Here is a 20,735-nt window from a genome sequence, read left to right on the forward strand (position 1 = left end):
TAAAAAGAGTGGTCCGTTGTCCCTTTCGTTGCCGTGGTAACGACAAAGCGTCTAAACATGGCGTCATTGCTGGGAGAAACCGTGTTTGAAACGAGCGGCCAGGGTCCTGCACCTAACAAAGACTTTTACCAGTTGCTTGTAACAAAGACTGATGTAAGTAATATAAATGTGACTCGCAAAGAAAGTTATTGCACTGTAGTGTATTTTGTTGCTTATCTTGCACTTAACGTTTAAAAACAAAACATTGAGATGAGGAAGGTAAATAAACATCTGTACAGTTTGCTTCTGTTGGGTTGTATGAATGTGTTTGTCTGTATATTTTATTAACTTAAACCTTATCTTTCAGATTCATGTAGTTAATTACTTTGAAAAGGCGCTGTCAATTTGACCATTTCTACTAGTTTGGTTCCTATAGTAAAAACAGCTGGATCACAGAATCTTATCGAACCATAAGTTTGAAACATGTTTTGAAGGGTTCATGGAATTGGCTTCAACATCTTGACTGAGATGTGAAGACAGGCCACATCAGTGTAAAAATGGTGCTTTCTTTTTCATTCTTTAAATATACATCTTCTGTCCTGATTTATTGCTGAGCTGGATGTAACCCCTTGGGTTAACTGTTGATAGTTTTTAAGATTTGCAGCCTTGAATGAACCACCTGAACAATTTCCATTTTCATCCAACACTAACGACATTATATTCCTACTGTATATAGTATGTCTACATGTCACATCCACTTGAAACCAGGTGTATCTTAGTTTCCAAGCTGGAATGACTAGAAGCCTGTTTTTGTTTCTTCCACCAACAGTAGAATAGGCAAAATTATAAAAGTCTCTGACGTTTTAAACATTACCAACATCATTGCAGTTATTTCCATCAATCTTCACAAATGTGGTGAAGCACTGCAATGAACTACTGTTAGGGGATGTTTGCATGCAACAGATCAGTGCTATGCCTGAAAGCCAGTCCTTGCACTGGCTTCCTGTCAAATTCTGTGTGGACTTTAAAATCCTCATGCTCACCTATAAGGCTCTGCATGGCTTGGCACCTCAGTACCTGTCTGAACTATTATCGCCCTACTCCCAACCTCGCAACCTTCACTCTTTTAATTATTGTTTCCTATCTGTTCCCCAAGTCTGTCTACATTCTATGGGTGACAGGGCCTTCTCCTGTTATGCCCCCAAGCTCTGGAAAACTCTCTCCAAGGATATCAGAGAGTCACCTTCTCTAAACTCCTTCAAATCCAGACTCAAAACCCTCTTCTTTAGAAGAGCCTTTACTTAAGAGGTTCCATCCTTTACACCTCTGCTCCTACTATACTTAGAACCACCATCCACAGTCTCCTCTGTAAATCGTAATTGTGTTTTATCTTGTGTATTGTTTTTGTCATTCTGTAAAGCGTTTTGAGAAGCCACCTTTAAAAGCGCTATGTAAAATAAAGTTTAACATTATTGTCTCATTATACACCTTCACCTTCAAATGCAACTCCTCTATAAGCATTAGACCAATTGAATTTTGGTGGGTTTCTCAATAAACATGAGCTCATTCAATTGTGGTATTTCTATGCATTTTCAACAAATGAAGGGTGATGTGGACTAATCACTTTCCACATCAAAAGAACTTTTCTAACCTTAGTGGGGCTGTAGCTGTGTGAAGGGAGTGATATTGGGGAAATGTGGTGTTGTTGGCTGCCATGTTGGATTTTGTGAATTTTGGAAGCTTTTCAGAACTCTTCTTCTCATGAACAGTGAATGGAACAGCTGTGGAAATTTGTAGTTTAGCCCTCTCGAATACACTATTGATTCTATTTTAGACATCTGTTCTATTTTAAGATATCTATTCTATTTGAGACATCACATGATGTTCAACATGGGCCCAATGACCTCTTTCACCTCATGCTCTAGGATTTCTTATGCATTTCTGTTTTCATACAAAATTAACTGCACAAAGTGCACCCTGCTAAGTGTCTGCTAGATCATCTAAAGAAACACTTAAGAGAAAACCTTGCGCAGTGAACATAGAAGGATACAGACTCCTAAACTACTGCTTCTTTCATTGTCCCAGAGTGTCTTTTAGGTTCTTCAAAAAGTTCTCATTTACTGTCCATAGGGATGGACATCTAGTTTCTTCCACAAATATCTGTCTTCAGCATTGTTCACCAAGTTTGGTGTTTAATCTTCCCATTTTACAGCAGTTTTTTTTCCTCTACAACATAATTATTCAGCCGAGTTAATGCTTAGTTTTTTGGATTTTACATTTTTCCCTGAAATAGCCAGCACGTTTAAATTTAAGAATCATGTTTCCTCTGTATTTCAAATTTGAATGATTTTAGATTGATTCGTGCCATCAAAGACACCTTATTTGAGAGAATATTAATGAAATAAATGGTCTTTATTTTTAATACATTTTAATACATCTTTCTGCAGTGATATCCCCAAAAACAATGTGTTTTTCATATATGTTGTTATTTTATAAGAATATTGAATTTATATTTTTCATTAGCTATATAACTCAGTGTCTTCTTTATTCTGGATTGATTGCAGACAGTTTCTGGAATTTGTGGGAGATTGTATCTGAGTAAAAATCTTAAATGTTCTTGATGTATGTTTTGTACAATATATATCAGTGTGTAGACATCTGCAATGTATTGTTCTCAAGCTTTTCATTATACTGGAAATTGCATATATAAATTCTATATAAAGGAAATTCTATCCCTAAATTGGCAGGTTAATTGGCAGGTTCGGAAATAAATATGCATGAGTTGAAATCAAGAGTATTTAGTCTCAGTATAAATCTGTCATTAATTAGCAAAAGGGTCAATTGTGGTAAATGGTATATGGCTAGTGTCATGATTAAAGGGTTAAATCTCCAGAGAAGAGGCAGTAGACAGTCTTTGTTCATCTTAGAATCCCTTTTTACTATAATAGCATGTGACAGCCGCTGAAATATAGGATGAAATGTGTCTATGGCAACCAGTACATGGGGAAATGCTAATGACAGGTCATTGTCCGCTTTGACAATATTGAATGAATATGAAATAAGATAAATGGAGAATTTCTCTACTTTTTTTTTGTATGTTTTACTTTTTACTGGGGGGGGCACAATAATGCTTGCTTGAACAATTATTTACCTAAAATACCTATATGTATTCACATTTTCAAGGAGAATCTCTGGCCTTAACAATGTGGTATAGAGTATTGGGTACTTACAGGTACTTTAGACTCCTCTGTGTGCATTTGTATCATTATGTCTGAGCTTGCATTTTATGTCTATCTTATTTTCTCTCAATTTGAGGTAATCTGGAGGTGGTGGAAAATCTCTCTCCGAAGTGAATTTCGGAATGCAAAACCAGGGGAACTTAAGGAATCCCACCAGTATTATTTAGATGACTCCAGTCTTCAGGGTAAGGATGTTTTATAAAATATCTGCTCAGATTATACTAAGTGTTCTTCTTATTTCTGTTATTACTTTATTGGATTCTGTGTAGTACATGTTTAGTCATTATTTCTTCTTGTGTATAGCATGTGTATATGAACATTTCCACAGAAAGGTATTTTTGAATTTCCACTAGTGACGGATATCATATTGCATACTTAAGTAATTGATCAAATTAGTTAGTCCATTGATTTGATATTTTCTTTGTTAATAACTGGGGTTCATTTTTTTCTTACCTTGTGTGTATTGTGAGCAGTTTTGAAATTTGAATATATTTAACTTAATTTCTCAGTTCAGGTAGCCATGGTTTTTGGTAACAATATTCTGGAGTACACACGGAATCTGTGTCAGGGTCAGTTTGACTATCTGGATCGTCTTCCTGATAACTTGCTTCTACGTATTATTTCATTTCTGGACCTGGAAGATGTGGCTCAACTTTCTCAGACTTCATCAAAATTTAAAAGGGTAAGCCCTTGATAAACAGAAAGCTTTTCTGAACACATGAAAGGTTACAAATTTATCAATAAATCTGAATATATTTCCTGCACTCTTTTCAGCTTGAAACATGATAGATCTAGATTCCATTTTAAATAACAAAATTGTATGTAAGACATCAGGAAGAAAAATATCACTTTTGAAAATATATTTTATTCTTTTGAATTGTGTCTATTAAATTGGCACTATTTAAAGCCCAATGAAGCTAAGCAGGTGTGAGCCTGGTCAGTACCTGGATGGGAGACCTCCTGGGAAAAACTAAGGTTGCTGCTGGAAGCGGTGTTAGAAGGACCAGCAGGGGGCGCTCACCCTGGGGTCCATGTGGATCCTAAGGCCCCGGTAAAGTGACGGGGACACTATACTGTAAACAGGCGCTGTCCTTCGGATGAGACGTAAAACCGAGGTCCTGACTCTCTGTGGTCATTAAAAATCCCAGGGCGTTTCTCGAAAAGAGTAGGGGTGTAACCCCGGCGTCCTGGCCAAATTTCCCATTGGCCCTTACCAATCATGGCCTCCTAATAATCCCCATCTATGAATTGGCTTCATTAATCTGCTCTCCTCCCCACTGATAACTGATGTGTGGTGAGTGTTCTGGCGCACTATGGTTGCCGTCGCATCATCCAGGTGGATGCTGCACATTGGTGGTGGTGGAGGGGAGTCCCCATTACCTGTAAAGCGGTTTGAGTGGAGTGTCCAGAAAAGCGCTATATAAGTGTAAGGAATTATTATTATTAATGTCCCTTGTAAAACTGTATTGGTGCTGTGCTGCATAGAAGTGATAATATCAGTAAATTTTCAGTAGAGGGAGCACTTGTCTTTAATTTGCAGTGAAAACAAAAACCTGCTACGTAGGTTACATTTTGGAGACCACAGTATTTAAACTGTATTGTCAGCTGCATTAAACTGCTTTTTCCTGTACTTGAATTTGGTTGTTTTATTCTTATATGCTTGTTAGTTCAGAACATTGCTTTATAATAGAGCAGATATTGTTATGTATCGACAGATCTCTACAAAGGTAACGATTACTTTAAATTTAACAATTCTTTTAATTTTCTTTTCACATATTAAGTGCCAAAACAAGTAAGATTTAATTAATTGTTTGATTTCATTAATTATTTTTTGTAATACAATATAGTCTAGCACATCAGGGCATTGTGTTCTTTTCCATCCACTTGAAAATACAAACCTTTTCCACTCCTAGCTTTTCACAGAACATTAAAAAATTGAGGTTGATAAAATGCACTCTGAATTATATTACATATTTTGCCACCTTTCCACAATCTCTGTGCATATGAGACAAAAGATGCATCAGTGTGATTTTAACCAAATTGTACAAAACATACGATTCTACTATTTAAGAAATATGAATGCGATTTTTACATTCCTGGTCACCGTGATTGGGCCAGGAATCTAAAATGGCAACTAAGGCTCTCCTTAATATAGAAGATAATGTATCAGCTGGGATTTGTGACTTGAGAGCCAAGAAAGCATCAGCCTATCCAACTGTAACCCAGTAAATAGACATACGAAAATCTGCCAGTGCCCAGCGGAGGCTGGCTGAGTGCCAGGAACCTGAAAGGCACAGGATAGGTTGTCTCTCTGGGGCTGCCCTAAGACAAGGAGGCAGATGGGATTAAAGAACAATGACTAGGTCCCCATGGTAACCCCAAGTGAGACGAGTTGCAAATACTTTGGTAATGAGCCTTCCACAACCACACAACCATTTATGCTTAATGGCCATTTAAGTTTCTACTTTAAACTTCCCATAGATTGTAAACTGATGTGGTTTATTTAAGAATTGTCTCACATGACTGGTCAAATCCGAAAAGGTCTAGTCAGAGCACAACGGTATTTGTATACGTATATGTGTAGAAAGAATGTTGTGAGGAACAGTACATCAGGACAGGATTTAACATGGATTTAACAAGATTTATATACTGAGGCACAATGAAAATGCGAAAGCCTGGGTTTTATATCAATAGCTCAATAAACACTTCCATCCATTCATCCATTATCAGGAATTTTCTTTTTATGCACAGTCATAATGTTACTTACATTTTAACTATACAATTCTACAATAATGTAATTTTTGTTAATTATGTAGTATTTTTCCCTGGAATAACAAAATACTGTACTGAGCCAAAGCCATGTGATTTCATAGCTCAGTATTTACTGGGCAAGTTTAATTAAAACAATTAAAATGATTTGTGTGCTTTTGTGATATTAACAGATTAAAAACCTGTATAAATAGATGTTCAAAGAGACATGGTTTTAATTAATTCAAGAAGAGCAAAATATATGACCATGCACCGTTGAGTAATGAAGACTGCCTGGCTGCTGTTTGCATGATTGAAGGCAGTCTGTCTGCAAGACGTTGCACAGATAATGAGATGTTCTGCTTCAATAATCAGCAGTCTAATCCAGAGAAACCAGGAAACTCTGTAAGGGACAGAGGCCACTTCCTAGAAAGCAGAGGACAGTGCATCTATCTGATCCTTGAACAAAATTGGTTTCAGAATTGCAGTGACTTTTGCACAATAAAATCGAGGAAGAAATGCCCATCAACAGTATGGCCATAGTTTGAGGGTAATTGGATTGCTCAGCGACCCATTTTCTTGAGACAATGATTTTCCTGTAAGCCAATTCAAAACTACACAGTGTTTGGGGCATAATCACAAGATCTTGCAAAAAATCATTTTTTAGAATATCCACAAAATGAACTTGCAAGTGCCATCAACTGGGAATGACCGCAATCACCCAGCCTTCGCCAGCTGACACAGCTGCACCAGACCAGTGGTGGAACATCTTAGAGCAGTCTATAAAGAGGCCTGGTCAAGTCTATTCATCCATAATGTATTGATGCCCAGGGAGATCATGTGTAAAATGTTTTAATCAGACAAAGCCTGGCTTAGGGAAGTTTCTTGTTCAGAATTTCTTTCATCTGTTTACAGTGGTGGTGGGAGGTGAGTTGCACACACTAGTATTTGTTATATGTTATTATGAAATTTAACACGGTGTCCCGTCAACCAATATTAAATGCAAATCATGTTTAAGTATTATTCAGATGCAAATAATTACAAACCTGTTTTAATAGTCAGTTATTCTCCATGGGCTATTAAGTGGGTGTTTCTGATGTCATTTTTGTCTGTTTTTTGTGTCCCTTTGTAGCTCTGTAACTCTGATGAGCTTTGGGAGCAAATACTGGAGAGTTACTGTGATACAGTCACTCCTGAGATGAAAGCCTTGGCCAGAGAGGTGGGCTGGAAGCAGATTTTCTTCACCAATAAACTGCAGCTTCAGATGCAGATTAGACGACGAAGACAGAAGTCAGATCCTAACACATCAACTGAGTAAAGAACAATCTTGCATTGATTTGGATATCACACAAGCTTTATGAATTAAAATGTTACAAAAAGTAAATGTTACAGGAATGTTCGTATTATTACTACATTGACTTTCTTGCATTGTAAGTTTTCTTGTCTCTTAATTGAATTTTAGTTAATAAACTACACAAGTTTTCAGTACTGTATATATTCAACCTAGACAAACCTTCCAACTGTAGGGGCTTTTAACCTCTAATTTCAAAAAGTTTTTAGTGATTTACTAAGACTCTAGATGAATGAAACAACTGCCTAAAATCTAATATTGTATGCCATTAAAATTCCATTATTTTCTGCAATCCAAATAAGGGCAATTTATATTTGTCTTAGTGCATATGTTTAGAGGATTGAATGACAGTATTTGTTTTTTTACTGTGATTAGATGATGTTAGAACATTTTTCAGGTAAAGCAGTTGAAATGTTGTGTGCCATAATCCATGACACTGAAATATCTTTGTATATGATGAAATCAGTTTGTATTTTGTAGTAGATTGTGAGTTAATATTTTTTCTTTATTAAAATGTTGTATGTGTCACCATTTCTGAGTATCTTCTAAAAATATACTATTGGTGTATGAGTCTATAATCTTTTAATAATCTACACAATAATGCTAGTGTAAAATGTTTTCTGTAGGATTTTATTAAGAACTACTGCTGTCTCATAAAAATGAGAAGTATTAGTTCTTTATATTAAAATGTTATTAGATTTTAATTACAATGCATTTGCAAACATTGTTCAGCTAATTGTCAGGTCAATTCATCAAGGTGATATCAGCTATTCACTGTCCCATCAGTTACAATCTGCAAAACCCACGTTTTATGATCTGCTTAACTTCTGGAGATGATTTTGAATTTGTTGATTTTCATAATTTCAGCCGTTACTGCTTTTCAGCCTCATTTTTTACTATTGGTGTTTCACAAAACACATACGTAAAACTGGATTCCAGATCCTCAGGAAACCTGCACACTCTACTTTTTGTTCCAGCCAAAGGTTCAGTTTTTTAATTGAACTAATTAGATTCTAAAGTGGACAAAGTTGAAGGTTTTTACCTAGTGGAATAGCGGAGAATTAAAATTCAAGTTGGAAAATGTAATAGATAAAAGGAGACCTCTAATGTGTTTAAGACCTGAAAACAATAAACACATTAGTAACTCAACTAAGTGTTCAGTTGTGCAGCAGTTCAGCTGGAAGTCAAACTGGCACAAAGAAAACTTGAATTTGGAAGCCCTTACACAAGAATTAAGAATTTTGTCATGCTTATTTATTGTTTGTACAAATTTTTTATTTTTTGCATTTAAAATTTGTTGTAATGTACAGAGTCAGGGTAAAATAAAAATGGAAACTTTCTATATTTTTCATGACTGTAAAGGGGTACTGAGATTTTTTTAAGTAGCTCTTACTACAGCGGAAATGTGTTTTGGTAAGGGAAGGGATCTCAAACACTTGAGATTAATTCTTGTTCCTATGCAACAAATTAGTTTATTAATCTAAATATCTTCTCATGTTCACAAACATGTGACTAAATAAATATTTTTTTTCCCTGAATTTGCCATTTCAAATGTGCATTGCATTCCAGGTACTTTAAACAGCTCTGGGCTTGAAGAGGAGTATTATAATTATCCAATTGATATAATTATTAAACCAACTGAGTAACTCAATGCAGGTAGAATGAAAACACTGAGTTTCTTTAGGAATTTGAGTCTGACACCCATGGTATAAGATGGCAACCTTGAAATTGAAATGTATGTGGGTTGGTTTTTTTTTACAATCTGTGCTCTGTCCACAATCTCGTGGTTCAAAATTCTTCAGCACCTGTGAACTACACCAAACAGTCAAGTGTTATTAAGGAAGAAAACAATTGTCTTGTTATTGCTTTTGTATAAGGATACATCCATCATCAAAATAAAATGTTTATTCCTGGAATGGATCATAGCTATCCAGAGCCTTTCCTGGAAGCATAGGATACAAAGAGGAACTACATGCTGGATGGGATGTCCATTCATTGTAGGGCATACCCACTAGTTAAAGACATCGACCTAGCCAACATTTCTTCAGAACAAAAGACAAAATCAGAGCACCTGGAGCCAACCACAGTAAACATGAGAACATGCAAGCTCCAAACGGAAGGCACCCCAGTCCAGAACTGAGCCCAGGATCTAAAAGCTATCAGGCAGCTGTTCTAACACACTACCCCACCTCCCTACTAGTACAGACATTCTTCTGAAATATTTTTCACAATTCCCATTCCAATCCTATAATACAAAAACCCATGAAGTCCACAATAATAATTAAAATGCCTAAATGTTGTACATGAGATTTCACGAATCGATCTTAAACATTTAAGCTCAAAAACAAAAATATACTGTATTGTATTACTTAACGTGGTTCACGTCCATTGGATAAGTTACAGTAAAGTTCTTAAAGACCTACATAACGTGAGTAGCCTTTGACGAAGAAAACGCTTGATGAGTTTTGAGATTGCAATCTGAAAACAACTCTGTGACTAAAATTATTTGGTAAAATCCTGAAGATTTGTACGCATATGTCCCATATTAAATCTGGACAAAGGCAGGAGTCTCTGAAAAAGTTGAGGTTCAGAATCTAGCTCTTATGTCAGCGTTCAACGCTGAAAGACTAAATCCTGTTGCACTTCCCCAGCTCTCTGAAAGAATAACATTTGTAGCTGGACCTAATGTCACATTTTCAAGGCACGTTTCATTTAATGTCTCTGTCCCCTTCTGCAATAGGAGCTGAGTTTATATTGTGTTGGCTGCAGGTAGATTTGTCTGTCTTTCAACATACAGTATAAATTTCACAGTCCAATTATATTATCCAATACGCTGACATTTTAAAGACATGCCCTGTGTTTATGTTAGGACATAAACATTCACACTTTGTAAAACTAAGCTTACATATAACATACATTACAATATAAGTGTTCTTTCACATTTTGAATAAAGACATGAAGGTGTACTTCAGGGTTCAGTGAGAGAACTCATGATGAACATGAAGCTTTAGTGCCTTGTTTCCTTTCTTCAGCGGTGCTTGTTTTCTGCAGACATGGTTTCAGCATCAGGAAGCTGATACCAACCATGTACAGAACGCCAGAGAGGTAGAAGGAATAATCATACGTCCCTGACACATCATAGATCCAGCCTGAGAAAAGAAGAAAATGTACAATATTAATTACAATTCAAGTTTCAATTCAAGCTTGATTTTTCCTAGTTGCACTCTGCCCCACTCACTCCTGTGTTACAAGTTCACAGCTACTGTACTTTCTTTCCATTCTGACCTGTACGAATTCTAAATATAATTTAAAAATTGAAAACTCTCATGTCTAAGAGTTGAACAGCTTAGCCTTCTGACTATTGATGGATTTTCCTTTCAGCTAATGTGAAACAAGATTTGTTTTTATAGATATTTCTACAGTATTTCATTTAATTTGTTTTCAGATATTGCTGTATGTGCAAGTTAACGTCTGAGTCATTTACAGTAAATACATCCTGCTCTCATTAAAATATGTCTTTGTGCCTTGACTTGATATATACAGTATATTTGTGAGTAAACTTTTGCATAGTGTTTAATAAGGACTTTTGGAAAGCAAGCTTATTTCTATAAACCTTCATTTTCAAACTATTTTTTGGAAAGTAGCTCCCTATAGCATTTGTCTCAGATGGTTGCAATGAGTTTAATGCATTGATTATGCAAAGTAGCTTAAGACAGGTGGTGGAAGGGGAAAGGATGGTTGTTATTCAGCAGTCATGTTCCAATCTAAAACCTTGCAAATGAAAAAATAATTTTATTTTAAAATAATATAAAAAATTAATTATTAATACTGTATAGATAATTAAAGCACTCCCAGATTCCATCAGAAGATTTTGGGAAATCTGACCCTTGTGTGAGTGTGTGCCCTGCGATGGACTGGCACCCTGTCCAGGGTGTACCCTATTAGCCATGGTTTAACTGCTATATCCAGTTCATTGTCGCAGGGGGGCTGGAGCCCATCTCAGCAGGCGCTAGGCAGGGTACACAAGGCAGAGACACAGACACAAACAGCTGGAGCACCCTGAGGAAACCCACATAAACACAGGGAGAACGTCTAAACTCCACACAGATAGCACCACAGGCCAGGCATTGAACACAGGCCCCCAACACTGCAAGGAAGCAATGCTAACCACTGGGCCAACCTGCCGCCCCCTGCACTTGTTCAATTCACATTCAATTCCGACAAAACGGGCAATGAATACAAAGGGACAGCGCACTTCACACTCTGGCGTTTGGTGTTAATCTGCCTGGCTGAGGAAATAATGGACCTGGCTGTAGGTTTAGAGCTGTTTAACCCCTCTTCAACAACTCCATAAATGAAAACATCCATGTAGCCATTGTGTGCTTGTTATTAGACTACCATTATTATGCTTCTGTCTCCTTTGTAGTGGTTCCAGGAAATATTTGCAAGTTTATTTCACACCTATACAGTACTGTATATACTGGATCCACTCTCTACAGATCTTCAAACCCCTGGGAGCATGAAAACACAAGAGAGACATCATTACCTGCAACTGGTGGTCCCAACAAAGCAGAGATGCCGTTTGCACAGATTATAACACCATAGGCGTTTGCAAGATTATTCAGCCCAACTAAATCCTCGGTCACAACCGGCATCACAGAAAAATAGCCACTCGAGAACCCCATCATGGCACACACTATTGCCAAGCCAGCAAATGTGTGCATGAGAGGCAGCACAAATACGCACACGCACATTGCCAGATTCGCAACGAAAAACACGTTCCAAGCACTGACGTAGGGAAGGTCACTAACCAAACCCAGGAAAATTTTCCCAAAAATATGAAGTATTGCTATAATGGAGGTCAAGGGGATCTTGTTGTTTTCCTCATCAAAGCCATATAGCTTGACAATCTCTGGCAGGTGTATGAAAGGAATGACAAAGCTGCAGTATGCAAACATCGCCCATAAGACGAAGCAGATGAACACCTTATTGGAGAAAAGGGATCCATCCCCAATGTAACTGGAATGCCACTTCCAGAATCCCATTTTCATACTGTTGGTCATCTGGCTTAGTGTCTTCACCATGCGAAGGGGATATTTTTCTTTAAAAATGATCTCCACTGGGCCTCTGTCTTTGTTTTCTGGTTCCTGCTGCTGGGCGCCGGCGTCTTCTGGGGACAGACTCTTCAATTCCCCCTCTCGGCTGGTGCCCTGATCCTCTGACCAGTCGAGTCTCATGGAGCAGCCGTCTGGCTCGTGTTGCATACCCCTTTGCCGCTGGCCCTGCGGCTCCAGAGGATCGGGGGCCTTCCGTTGCCCGCTGCCTGACGGAGGAGGCCTCATGAGGGCTCCACAGACACAGAGGTTGAGGTTGACCGCCCCGTGGATCAGCATGGCATTCCTCCAGCCGTACTCCGTGCAGAGGTGCTTCAAAAGTAGGGTCATGATGAAGGTGCCGAACCCTGTCCCTGTGGTGCTCAATCCTTGCGCAAGGGCCCGCCTCCTCTGAAAGTAACGCCCCACCATGACCACCGCAGGCAGGTAAGCCATCCCACTGCCTACACCTGACAGGAACAAAACAGAGAAAGATGACATTATGTGAGGGGTGTTGATTACTGCTGAGCCACCCTTGGAGCATATAGGAGGTTCAGACAAGATGGAGATTCTAGCCTGGACTACATTCCCCAGAATGCTGTGGGTTATGAGCCGCTGCCCTCAGTCACATGACTGATTGGTCCAAGGCAATTGGTCGGTGAATCTCTGTCTTGTCTGTACCTCCTATATGCTCCAATACACAGCCAGTCCCACTTCAAATCCAAATCTTTTTAACAGATAACATTGATCTTTTTCACCTGGTTTTGCCAATGTGCTGATCTTCGTTTGAGACACGGTGATTTCCTCTTAGCCTATTAAGTAACAAATTTTATACACATTTTTTCTCTAACCAATAACATGAGTACTAATATTCACCCACCCCCATTTGAAATTAGAAATCACATATTTTAAATTTTGTTACAAAATCTCCATTGTGATGTTTCTGGGATTCACTGATTTCCAGTAATCCAGTTTTAATTTGACTTTCCCATCTTCAAGTTGAAATGATAAACCATGCAAAAACTTGGGGGTTTCACCCATTTCAGGATTTATCCAAGATTTTTATTTTTCTGTGCTGGGTTTCTAAATGTCTTCGATGAGAAAAGGCTAACTGAACCCAAGCTGAAATTCATGCAGTGGGTGCAGTGAGAAAGAATCATGTTTTGTGAAAGACAGTTAAGTTAACCCATAATAAATAATTATTTGATGGACTAAGAAAAAGACAAAGGCTATCGCAGTGTGTGTGTGATGGCAGACCAGTAGGAAAGTATTTAAAAAGGTAGCAATTTAGAAGACTCACCCGCTGTCAAGCCAAAGGATATAAAAAGAAAGTAAATATTTGAGGCATATGCGCTGAGCATCCAGCCCAAAGCTGTCACAACTCCTCCTATTATTGTTGTCTTTCGGCAGCCACACGTGCTAACAAAAAGTCCGATAACTGGTCCTGTGGCAAAACATTAAACTTGGTTAACCGGAGAAATGAAATAGTGCATAGATTTCAGTTCACTGTATTTGACCAATAGTTGTTCATTTCACAGAACTGGTATAATATTTGTATTTATGTAGAATGTGGAAGAGGTATGGAAGTTAAAATTATGTCCTTTATGAAATTATGTCCTTTTCTAAGGTCTGATTTCAAATAAATCTGTTCTTATAGTGTCTTATTTTTTTAAACTATTGAAATGAACTGCTATGACAGACAAAATGGATTGTAATAATACTTGGATTCAGGGAATACAAGAGAAATTACAGTTCTGAATGTAGCGTAGAGTTAAAATAGATAAAATAGAAGACACCATATTTATTTCTGCTTTAGAAAACATATCCGAAACATTGCAATGGGGACTCTGGGATTCCTCATTGTTTATGCTATTTAAAAAAAAAAATGTTGAATGAAAATGAAGCTCACAAGCAGGCGCTCTAGCAGACTAGGACAAGGTCAATGAATGAGTTCTGTGTTGACAGCTGTGGCTTTGAGATGACAGCAAAGAAACAGTGAAAGCCCAGAGTCTGCTATGGTTATTTCCATGAGCACTGATATCTACTGGACCCTCTTCTGAGCAATTACATCTCATTAGCTCCTTAAATCCAACTGTTGCTACAGTATATGGTATACTGTACCATCCAGGTTGGAAGAAAAATCCTTGGAGGGTGCTTTTCCAAAATTTATTTATTTCTAAAATACTTGAATTTGCATACAGAATGATTTCACTTTTGCACTGGCACTGCACGTGAAATGCTAGTAACAACAACATTGCAAACTTTTGCATTTGAGAGTTTGATGGAAGTGTGCACTCTCTTCTGCTTCCTTTTCATTTTTTCCTCCATTTTGTCAAAGACTTCCTGATCTGAATTAATCACTGATGTTTTTCTTTTGGTAATTTTTTTGTAATAGACTGTTTAAGGTAAATTTTGTATTTATGTGAATTTGTGCATGTGTCTTTCTTACAGGTTGTTTCCAAGAAAACGTGTGTTTTCAGACTAGGTCTTTGTGAATATCTGCTACTTTTCACCTTAAAAATGTTGGCAGGGTTGATACTAATCTAAAGTATCCATTATATAATATCCTTAATATAATACATTATTATCATACAATACATTACGAATTCTACAATAATTGAATATTAACTGTTGACAATACAATAACATAAGAGAGAGGCAGTGTGAGCACGGGGAACAGACAGTTATCTGCTGCCATGCATGTGAGCTGAATCAGAGAACATGCAAGTTACATTACTAATGCTGTGCTCACAGCAGTCCCTTTTCATTTAGCTCCATTGCATGCATTGGAAAGCATCATTGCTTACTATGATACATCATTTAACAGCAGTTAATAGATGGGCTTTGACCCTGTACCCATTGATGGTAGACCTTTTTCTACAAAACATTACATAAACTCTAAATCAAAAGGCTAGTAATTCTACCTTCCAGTCACTTATAAGAAATAAATACAGTTGTATACTATAGAATTAACTTGATTAGACACCTTTGCTTTAAGACACAATATGTTTCAAATTTGAACATCTACAACTGCATTCTTGCTGTCAGTGCTCTGCACTGAAATAAGAGCTGAAAGAGAAAATAACAAGTTATTTTGCAATGTCAGATTATGTACTACCAAGTAATTAGAAAAAGAACCTACAGTACTCCCAAAAAGACTTTTGCCTGTGGCTAAACAAATAAGTGAGGTTACATTACAACTTAACAATGAAAGACAACCTGAAATTATTCTGGAATTGTCTGGTATAAAGTACTGTAACGCAACAGGGGTTCAGGCGGGCGCCCTTGCTGCATTAGGTCAGCCCCCCACCGTCGGGGGCTCGAACCCAGGACTCCCGCATCACTCAACAGGAACCCAGCCTGTTGCGATCATTATAAGCTACTTCACATACAGTACTATACATGTTGTCACAGCATGACCTGGAAGCTAAGAAAATAATTCAATATTTTGGAAATGGTTAAAAAAATGGTCACTTTTCAGATACATAGCACAAAATAAAATAAAAAAAACAGTAAGAAACAATCACAGATTTTCATGTTTTTGTCTTAGTATTTGTATATCCGTGGGTGCCTGTATTTTAGGTGCAGGAGTTCTGAAGCAGTCTGATAGACCATCTTCTCTCTGCTTGTGTAACATTAAGGTGACACACATTTTCTTACTCTCACAAATGAACTGTCAGGTTAGCTATTATTTTCTTTCCAAAAACCTTAATGTAAAATGAATGAATTGTGATGAGTAATTTTTAGAACAAATGCAATTAGCTTGAATTGTTTTTTTTATCTTAAGTTTCACCACATCATTGCTGAAAGATGAGAAAACTACTCCAGATTGCAGTGTTACTACCTCCAGTAGTTCACTATCTACTGTATTGTATGTAGTGTTAAGAATTCTGTTTATGTTCAGTGAAGTGAATGATCATATATATTGATATAACCTGTCTGCCGTAAGCGTTACAGTACCATTCAGTAATATTTTCTACACTTTGCAATGCTAATATCAGAAGAATTAAGAAAGGCGAGATACGTACCCACGATCAGAGTTATCCCAATGGTTAGAGACCCCACCCAAGCTGTGAGCCCCCTGCTCTCCTTAAACTCTTCCAGCCATTCCACATAGAGAATTCCCAGAGCCATGTGGGAGCCCATGATGAGCACATGGGACACAAAGGAAGCCAGAACAATCATCCATCCCCAGCCTCCATCAATATCTGGGTGAGATTTCAGTCCAGACTCCTGTTCAGTTGCGTCCTCTGTCTTAGAGTCAATCTCTCCTTCATTATTCTCCATTTCACAAGGTAAAGCTTGTGGAACAAATCTACACAACAGCACACATTCATAAAACACATTGTTACTACACATGCACTATTTGTTCTTCTACACTTCTGCAGCAAAGCTACTTGGTTAATCCATATAAAGCAGGGACACAAATGTTTTTGTGATGTTTTTCAATAACAAAACACAAATGCAACCAAGTAATGCTAGTTTCACATGTTGTAAATGGCTCATATACTAGCATCATTGTTTAAATGCTAAAAAAAAGTCTTATTTAGAAAATTCCACTGCCTGATCTGTTTACAGAAACCTGTGATGTCATTATTTCTACATAGCCAATAAGAAGTAGGAATAAGTTTGAGATACTGTAATAAATACAACTGATTTTTTGTCCTTTGCTTTCCTGCTATCATTATAGAAGTTATTAGAGTAAAACTGCACATTTCACAGTTGTTCCATGGTCTTTCCCTGCTTATAATATTATTTTTTTACTTTGCTATTCTTATCTCCCCCATTTGTATCATCCTGTGACCTAAGCATTTTACCTCCATTTTACCTTCATTTTACCATGATTTCACTGAGCTGTTTTCTAATGGTCAGGTTTGAGAAGAAAAGAGACAATTGAAGGATGACAGTGAAGCTCACAAGATGATGTGCAAGCAAGGACAAATGTGCTATTATCTTCTAGTGTTATAGCCTGAGAAGCTCTTGCAAATATACTTTAAATAGATCACTATCCTTCATTTCTGTGGATGCACTATGCACTATCTTCCAAGACAAATAGTGGATACAGCAAGTCCCCGATTAAAGGGTGAATATTTAGAATGAGTATTTATTTATAAATACAGTATATAAATTAATATATTCATATTTAGTATGATTTTTTGATTAAGAAGCATCATTTTATCTAGAAAGAGAAAGTGTGCCATCAAAATACTTAATCTGAGTGGATTCAAATGTGATTTTTAAGTGGATTTATGTATTTTCAACTTTTTGTCAACCAAAGACTATGTGTCTCAAAGGCACTAAAAAACAACTCCTTATGAAGCCAGCCCGAGCTCACGTTTCTAAAGTTCTCTGCATCCCAGGAGACAATCTGGCCTCGCCTTTCTCTTTGTCTTTTGTTTGTCTTTCCTAACCCTGCCACCAACGCATCACTACTCCCTTTCACTCCGCAGGATGGCTGGACACCTCGCACCGTCCCCTGCACTGGTGTGTCAGCGTCAGCGGAGACCGAAGAGGACAGAGTGCATCTCCTCGGACAGAGGGGTTCAAAGCCGGGAATCGTTCCTGTAGCATACTTCCCCTCCCCTTTTGAGCCAGTAATTGGGTTGTGCTCACATTTGAAAACAGAAAATGCTCATTTCATCTTCGTTGTGGTCTGGTGTACAGCACCTCCCTGTCAATGAGTTGCTGGTCTTCTGCAGTTATTGATGTTTTAACTACTTGATAAAAGAAATGCTGGATTTTCATAATCTGTTTGCTGCACCTGAGCCACCGGTGAAATGCAAGCAATGGTAAAATAATTCATTAGAGAGGCATCAGCAGGCTGATACAAGTCTTGAGAGAGTAATATTATCTCAGTGGCTGCTATACAACAGGGGTTTGGGGAGATAAGGCGGAGATCAACTTGAGGTCATAAAATCTGTGGTCCAACAAATTGTTGTGCTTTTCGAGTTACGGCAATGTGGTAAAACATGAGTTAACATTTCCATGGGAGTTGCGGATATGGAGTTAAATGTGAAACTCCACAGCCCGTTTAGTGTTAGGATTTAACTGCACAGTCCATCACCTTGTGGTGATTTTCAACCCTGCCTGTCCTGGCAAAATTTCAACTGTATCTTTTGAGGTGGAAGAAGAAGATGCAACACCACAGGTACTTACTGTAAAAGGCCAAACTTTGCACCTGTCTGTTTTAGTACATGACACACCACTGATGCACAGGGGAAACAATTGTTTAATCAATTCAGAATCATGTGCTCTGTATCAGTGTTTCTCTACCTTCTCTACAATTTCCCTTCGGGATAAATAAAGTCTTATCTATCTACCTTTCTTGTTCTATGGACCAGCTCCCTCAGTTGAAGACTTCATCCATCGTAACTGTGCCTCTCTGGCAGCTGTCTGTAACAGCAGGTCACAGCAGGGAGAGGTATTTTGGAATGGTGCTTGAGAAACATACTGTAGCTCTGTATGACTGTACTTCATAGCTCTTTTATACAAGCTTTCGAAAGCCCTTTTAAAACTTCCTCACATCGGTAATTACACATAAGTGCAATTCTGCTTTTACGTACTGTCAAATACTCTAGAGTTTAGAAATATTGTATACATTTCCTTAAAGTTATAAATTATAGTTCTGTATATTTTGTATTTAGATTGATAAGTAAATGAAGACATTCAGAAGTTTAATTGATATGTAATATAATACATAATTTATACTATAGTTTTTCTTATACCAGCAATTTATTAAGTCAGCAATTGTGTGTGTAAAAACACAAACGATATTAATTCTATGAGATAGCATATTATAATGATGATAATAATAATGAATTGTCCATCGATTTTCAATCAGCTTGTCGTGGTGGGGGTCGCATTATCTGTTATGCTTTAATAATGCGGTTACATTGCAACATATCAACATAGTTTTTTAGGCAGTCTAGATCACAGGTATCCTGAGAGACCATGTATTTTAATTACAATAAAACTATTCATTAGATCCCCGTTCTTCAAACTGAAACAGGTACGGGGGGAAAATAGGCACCCCTCGACTTTCGAGGAGGCTCCGCTGAAGACGCCAAGTGAACCTAGATTACCTTTGCAAAATGCCACATCTAGTCCTTCGCTGCTGGTCTGCTCTGATTAAGGAATGTTTTTTCTACATACATTTTCAAAAAGGTGTAACGTGATTGGAATCCAGTTCCCGGTGAATCTATAACTATATAATACATCATAGCGTCTTCTTTAATTTGCATACTCCTATGTCTCAGTTCAGCCAGCAGCATCTTACCTCGCTCGTCTTCAAAGCGTCGCCCTTGCAATGTTTAGATGCGTAAACTTTGGATTTCCAGATTTCCTCCTGGTATTTAGACTGCTTTGTCACACGACCATTTCCTATTTTTTTCCGTAATTTTCTGGTATCTTTAGCTTGACGGCAGAAATATTTTCCCCACAGCTTTTGCGTTGCAACCGTGTTTCTCGTTGTTACTATGCATTTTCTGATGCTTCGTTCCCATTCATTGCCGTACCGGCTATGTCTGGTTTGGGTGAGGACATTGCAGTCGTATCGCACACAGCAAGCTCGTGTGGTTGGATGGATTCTTACTTGTCTACAATAGCACTACGCCAGTTCGACAAGTGAAAACCTCATTTTCCGTTGTCTTAACGAAAAAAGTAAAATTGCTTGTTAGAGATAGTGTATTCCGCGAAACCTTAATAATGATTTACTGTATGCATGACATGATGCAAGTTTATGTTATGTTGCAATAGCAGGCAGATGTAATTGTAGAATTAAAATGCATGGCATTTTCCAAAATATAGTATCATCATCATTGTCATAAAGTGGAGTTTTAGTGTAAGTAAGTCAAAACTTAAAATATTTAATTGTCATTAATTTAATGGAATATGACTATCTTTAATAATAATAACAATAAAATTACTACTAATAAAAATATATGATTTTAGTCTATTCAAGATCAGCCAGGATATACTGTAGGAGACCAAGAGTTACAACACCACGCCTGGGTTATTGGAACAGGAATGTCTATTTGCTACAGTACATGACTCCACTTGTAGCAACTGAGGGCAGCCTGGCTGCATGGCGCTATATTGACCTAGACCTAGGCCTTGCTGAAAACTTATCTTGATAGGACAACATTCACACAGGACCACTTGCCCAAATGCTTCTCATGAAATGTCAACTTACAGTGACTGTCAGACTTGAGCGCCACTGAACATTTGACAGAGGAGCTGGGACAACGCGTGGCATCTAGTGACCAGACACATGCTTGTGCAGGCTCTGTGAGCTGAATGGGATTAAATCCAACAAGACCGCTTCTG

At 37.7% G+C, this 20,735-nt stretch overlaps 2 protein-coding genes across 3 annotated transcripts; one reads left to right on the forward strand and one right to left on the reverse strand.

Annotated features, from left to right (window-relative positions):
- The first annotated feature begins 2 nt into the window (after positions 1–2).
- On the forward strand, positions 3–7,848 carry fbxo36a (F-box protein 36a). Its single transcript, XM_088613150.1, has 4 exons — positions 3–153; positions 3,295–3,403; positions 3,728–3,900; positions 7,099–7,848. Exons 1-4 carry the CDS (start codon positions 58–60, stop codon positions 7,282–7,284), a joined length of 564 nt encoding a protein of 187 aa, XP_088469276.1. The 5' UTR covers positions 3–57; the 3' UTR covers positions 7,285–7,848.
- Positions 7,849–8,556: 708 nt separating this feature from the next.
- Positions 8,557–20,169, reverse strand: LOC148676792 (monocarboxylate transporter 14-like). Of its 2 annotated transcripts, none has more exons than XM_088613128.1 (5): positions 19,687–20,169; positions 16,439–16,725; positions 13,711–13,854; positions 11,864–12,880; positions 8,557–10,466 (listed from the first exon to the last, which is right to left on the reverse strand). In XM_088613128.1, exons 2-5 carry the CDS (start codon positions 16,695–16,697, stop codon positions 10,306–10,308), a joined length of 1,581 nt encoding a protein of 526 aa, XP_088469254.1. In that variant the 5' UTR covers positions 16,698–16,725; positions 19,687–20,169; the 3' UTR covers positions 8,557–10,305. The 2 variants fall into 2 exon arrangements, with proteins under 2 accessions (XP_088469254.1, XP_088469264.1); XM_088613138.1 differs by lacking the exon at positions 19,687–20,169 and adding an exon at positions 18,731–18,944.
- Positions 20,170–20,735: the final 566 nt, after the last annotated feature.

Source organism: Lepisosteus platostomus, chromosome 2, assembly GCF_059453375.1.
Source record: "Lepisosteus platostomus isolate fLepPlt1 chromosome 2, fLepPlt1.hap1, whole genome shotgun sequence".
NCBI lineage: Eukaryota > Metazoa > Chordata > Actinopteri > Semionotiformes > Lepisosteidae > Lepisosteus > Lepisosteus platostomus.

Excerpts from the sequence above, each read along its gene's own strand:
- fbxo36a (XM_088613150.1), top strand. The coding sequence starts at position 58 with ATGGCGTCATTGCTGGGAGAAACCGTGTTTGAAACGAGCGGCCAGGGT. Across the intron at positions 154-3,294 it reads TGCTTGTAACAAAGACTGAT|GTAATCTGGAGGTGGTGGAA; the intron begins GTAAGTAATATA and ends TCTCAATTTGAG. Across the intron at positions 3,404-3,727 it reads AGATGACTCCAGTCTTCAGG|TTCAGGTAGCCATGGTTTTT; the intron begins GTAAGGATGTTT and ends TTAATTTCTCAG.
- LOC148676792 (XM_088613128.1), bottom strand. The coding sequence starts at position 16,697 with ATGGAGAATAATGAAGGAGAGATTGACTCTAAGACAGAGGACGCAACT. Across the intron at positions 12,881-13,710 it reads ATCCTTTGGCTTGACAGCGG|GTGTAGGCAGTGGGATGGCT; the intron begins GTGAGTCTTCTA and ends TGTTCCTGTCAG. Across the intron at positions 10,467-11,863 it reads GTTGGGACCACCAGTTGCAG|GCTGGATCTATGATGTGTCA; the intron begins GTAATGATGTCT and ends TTCTTTTCTCAG.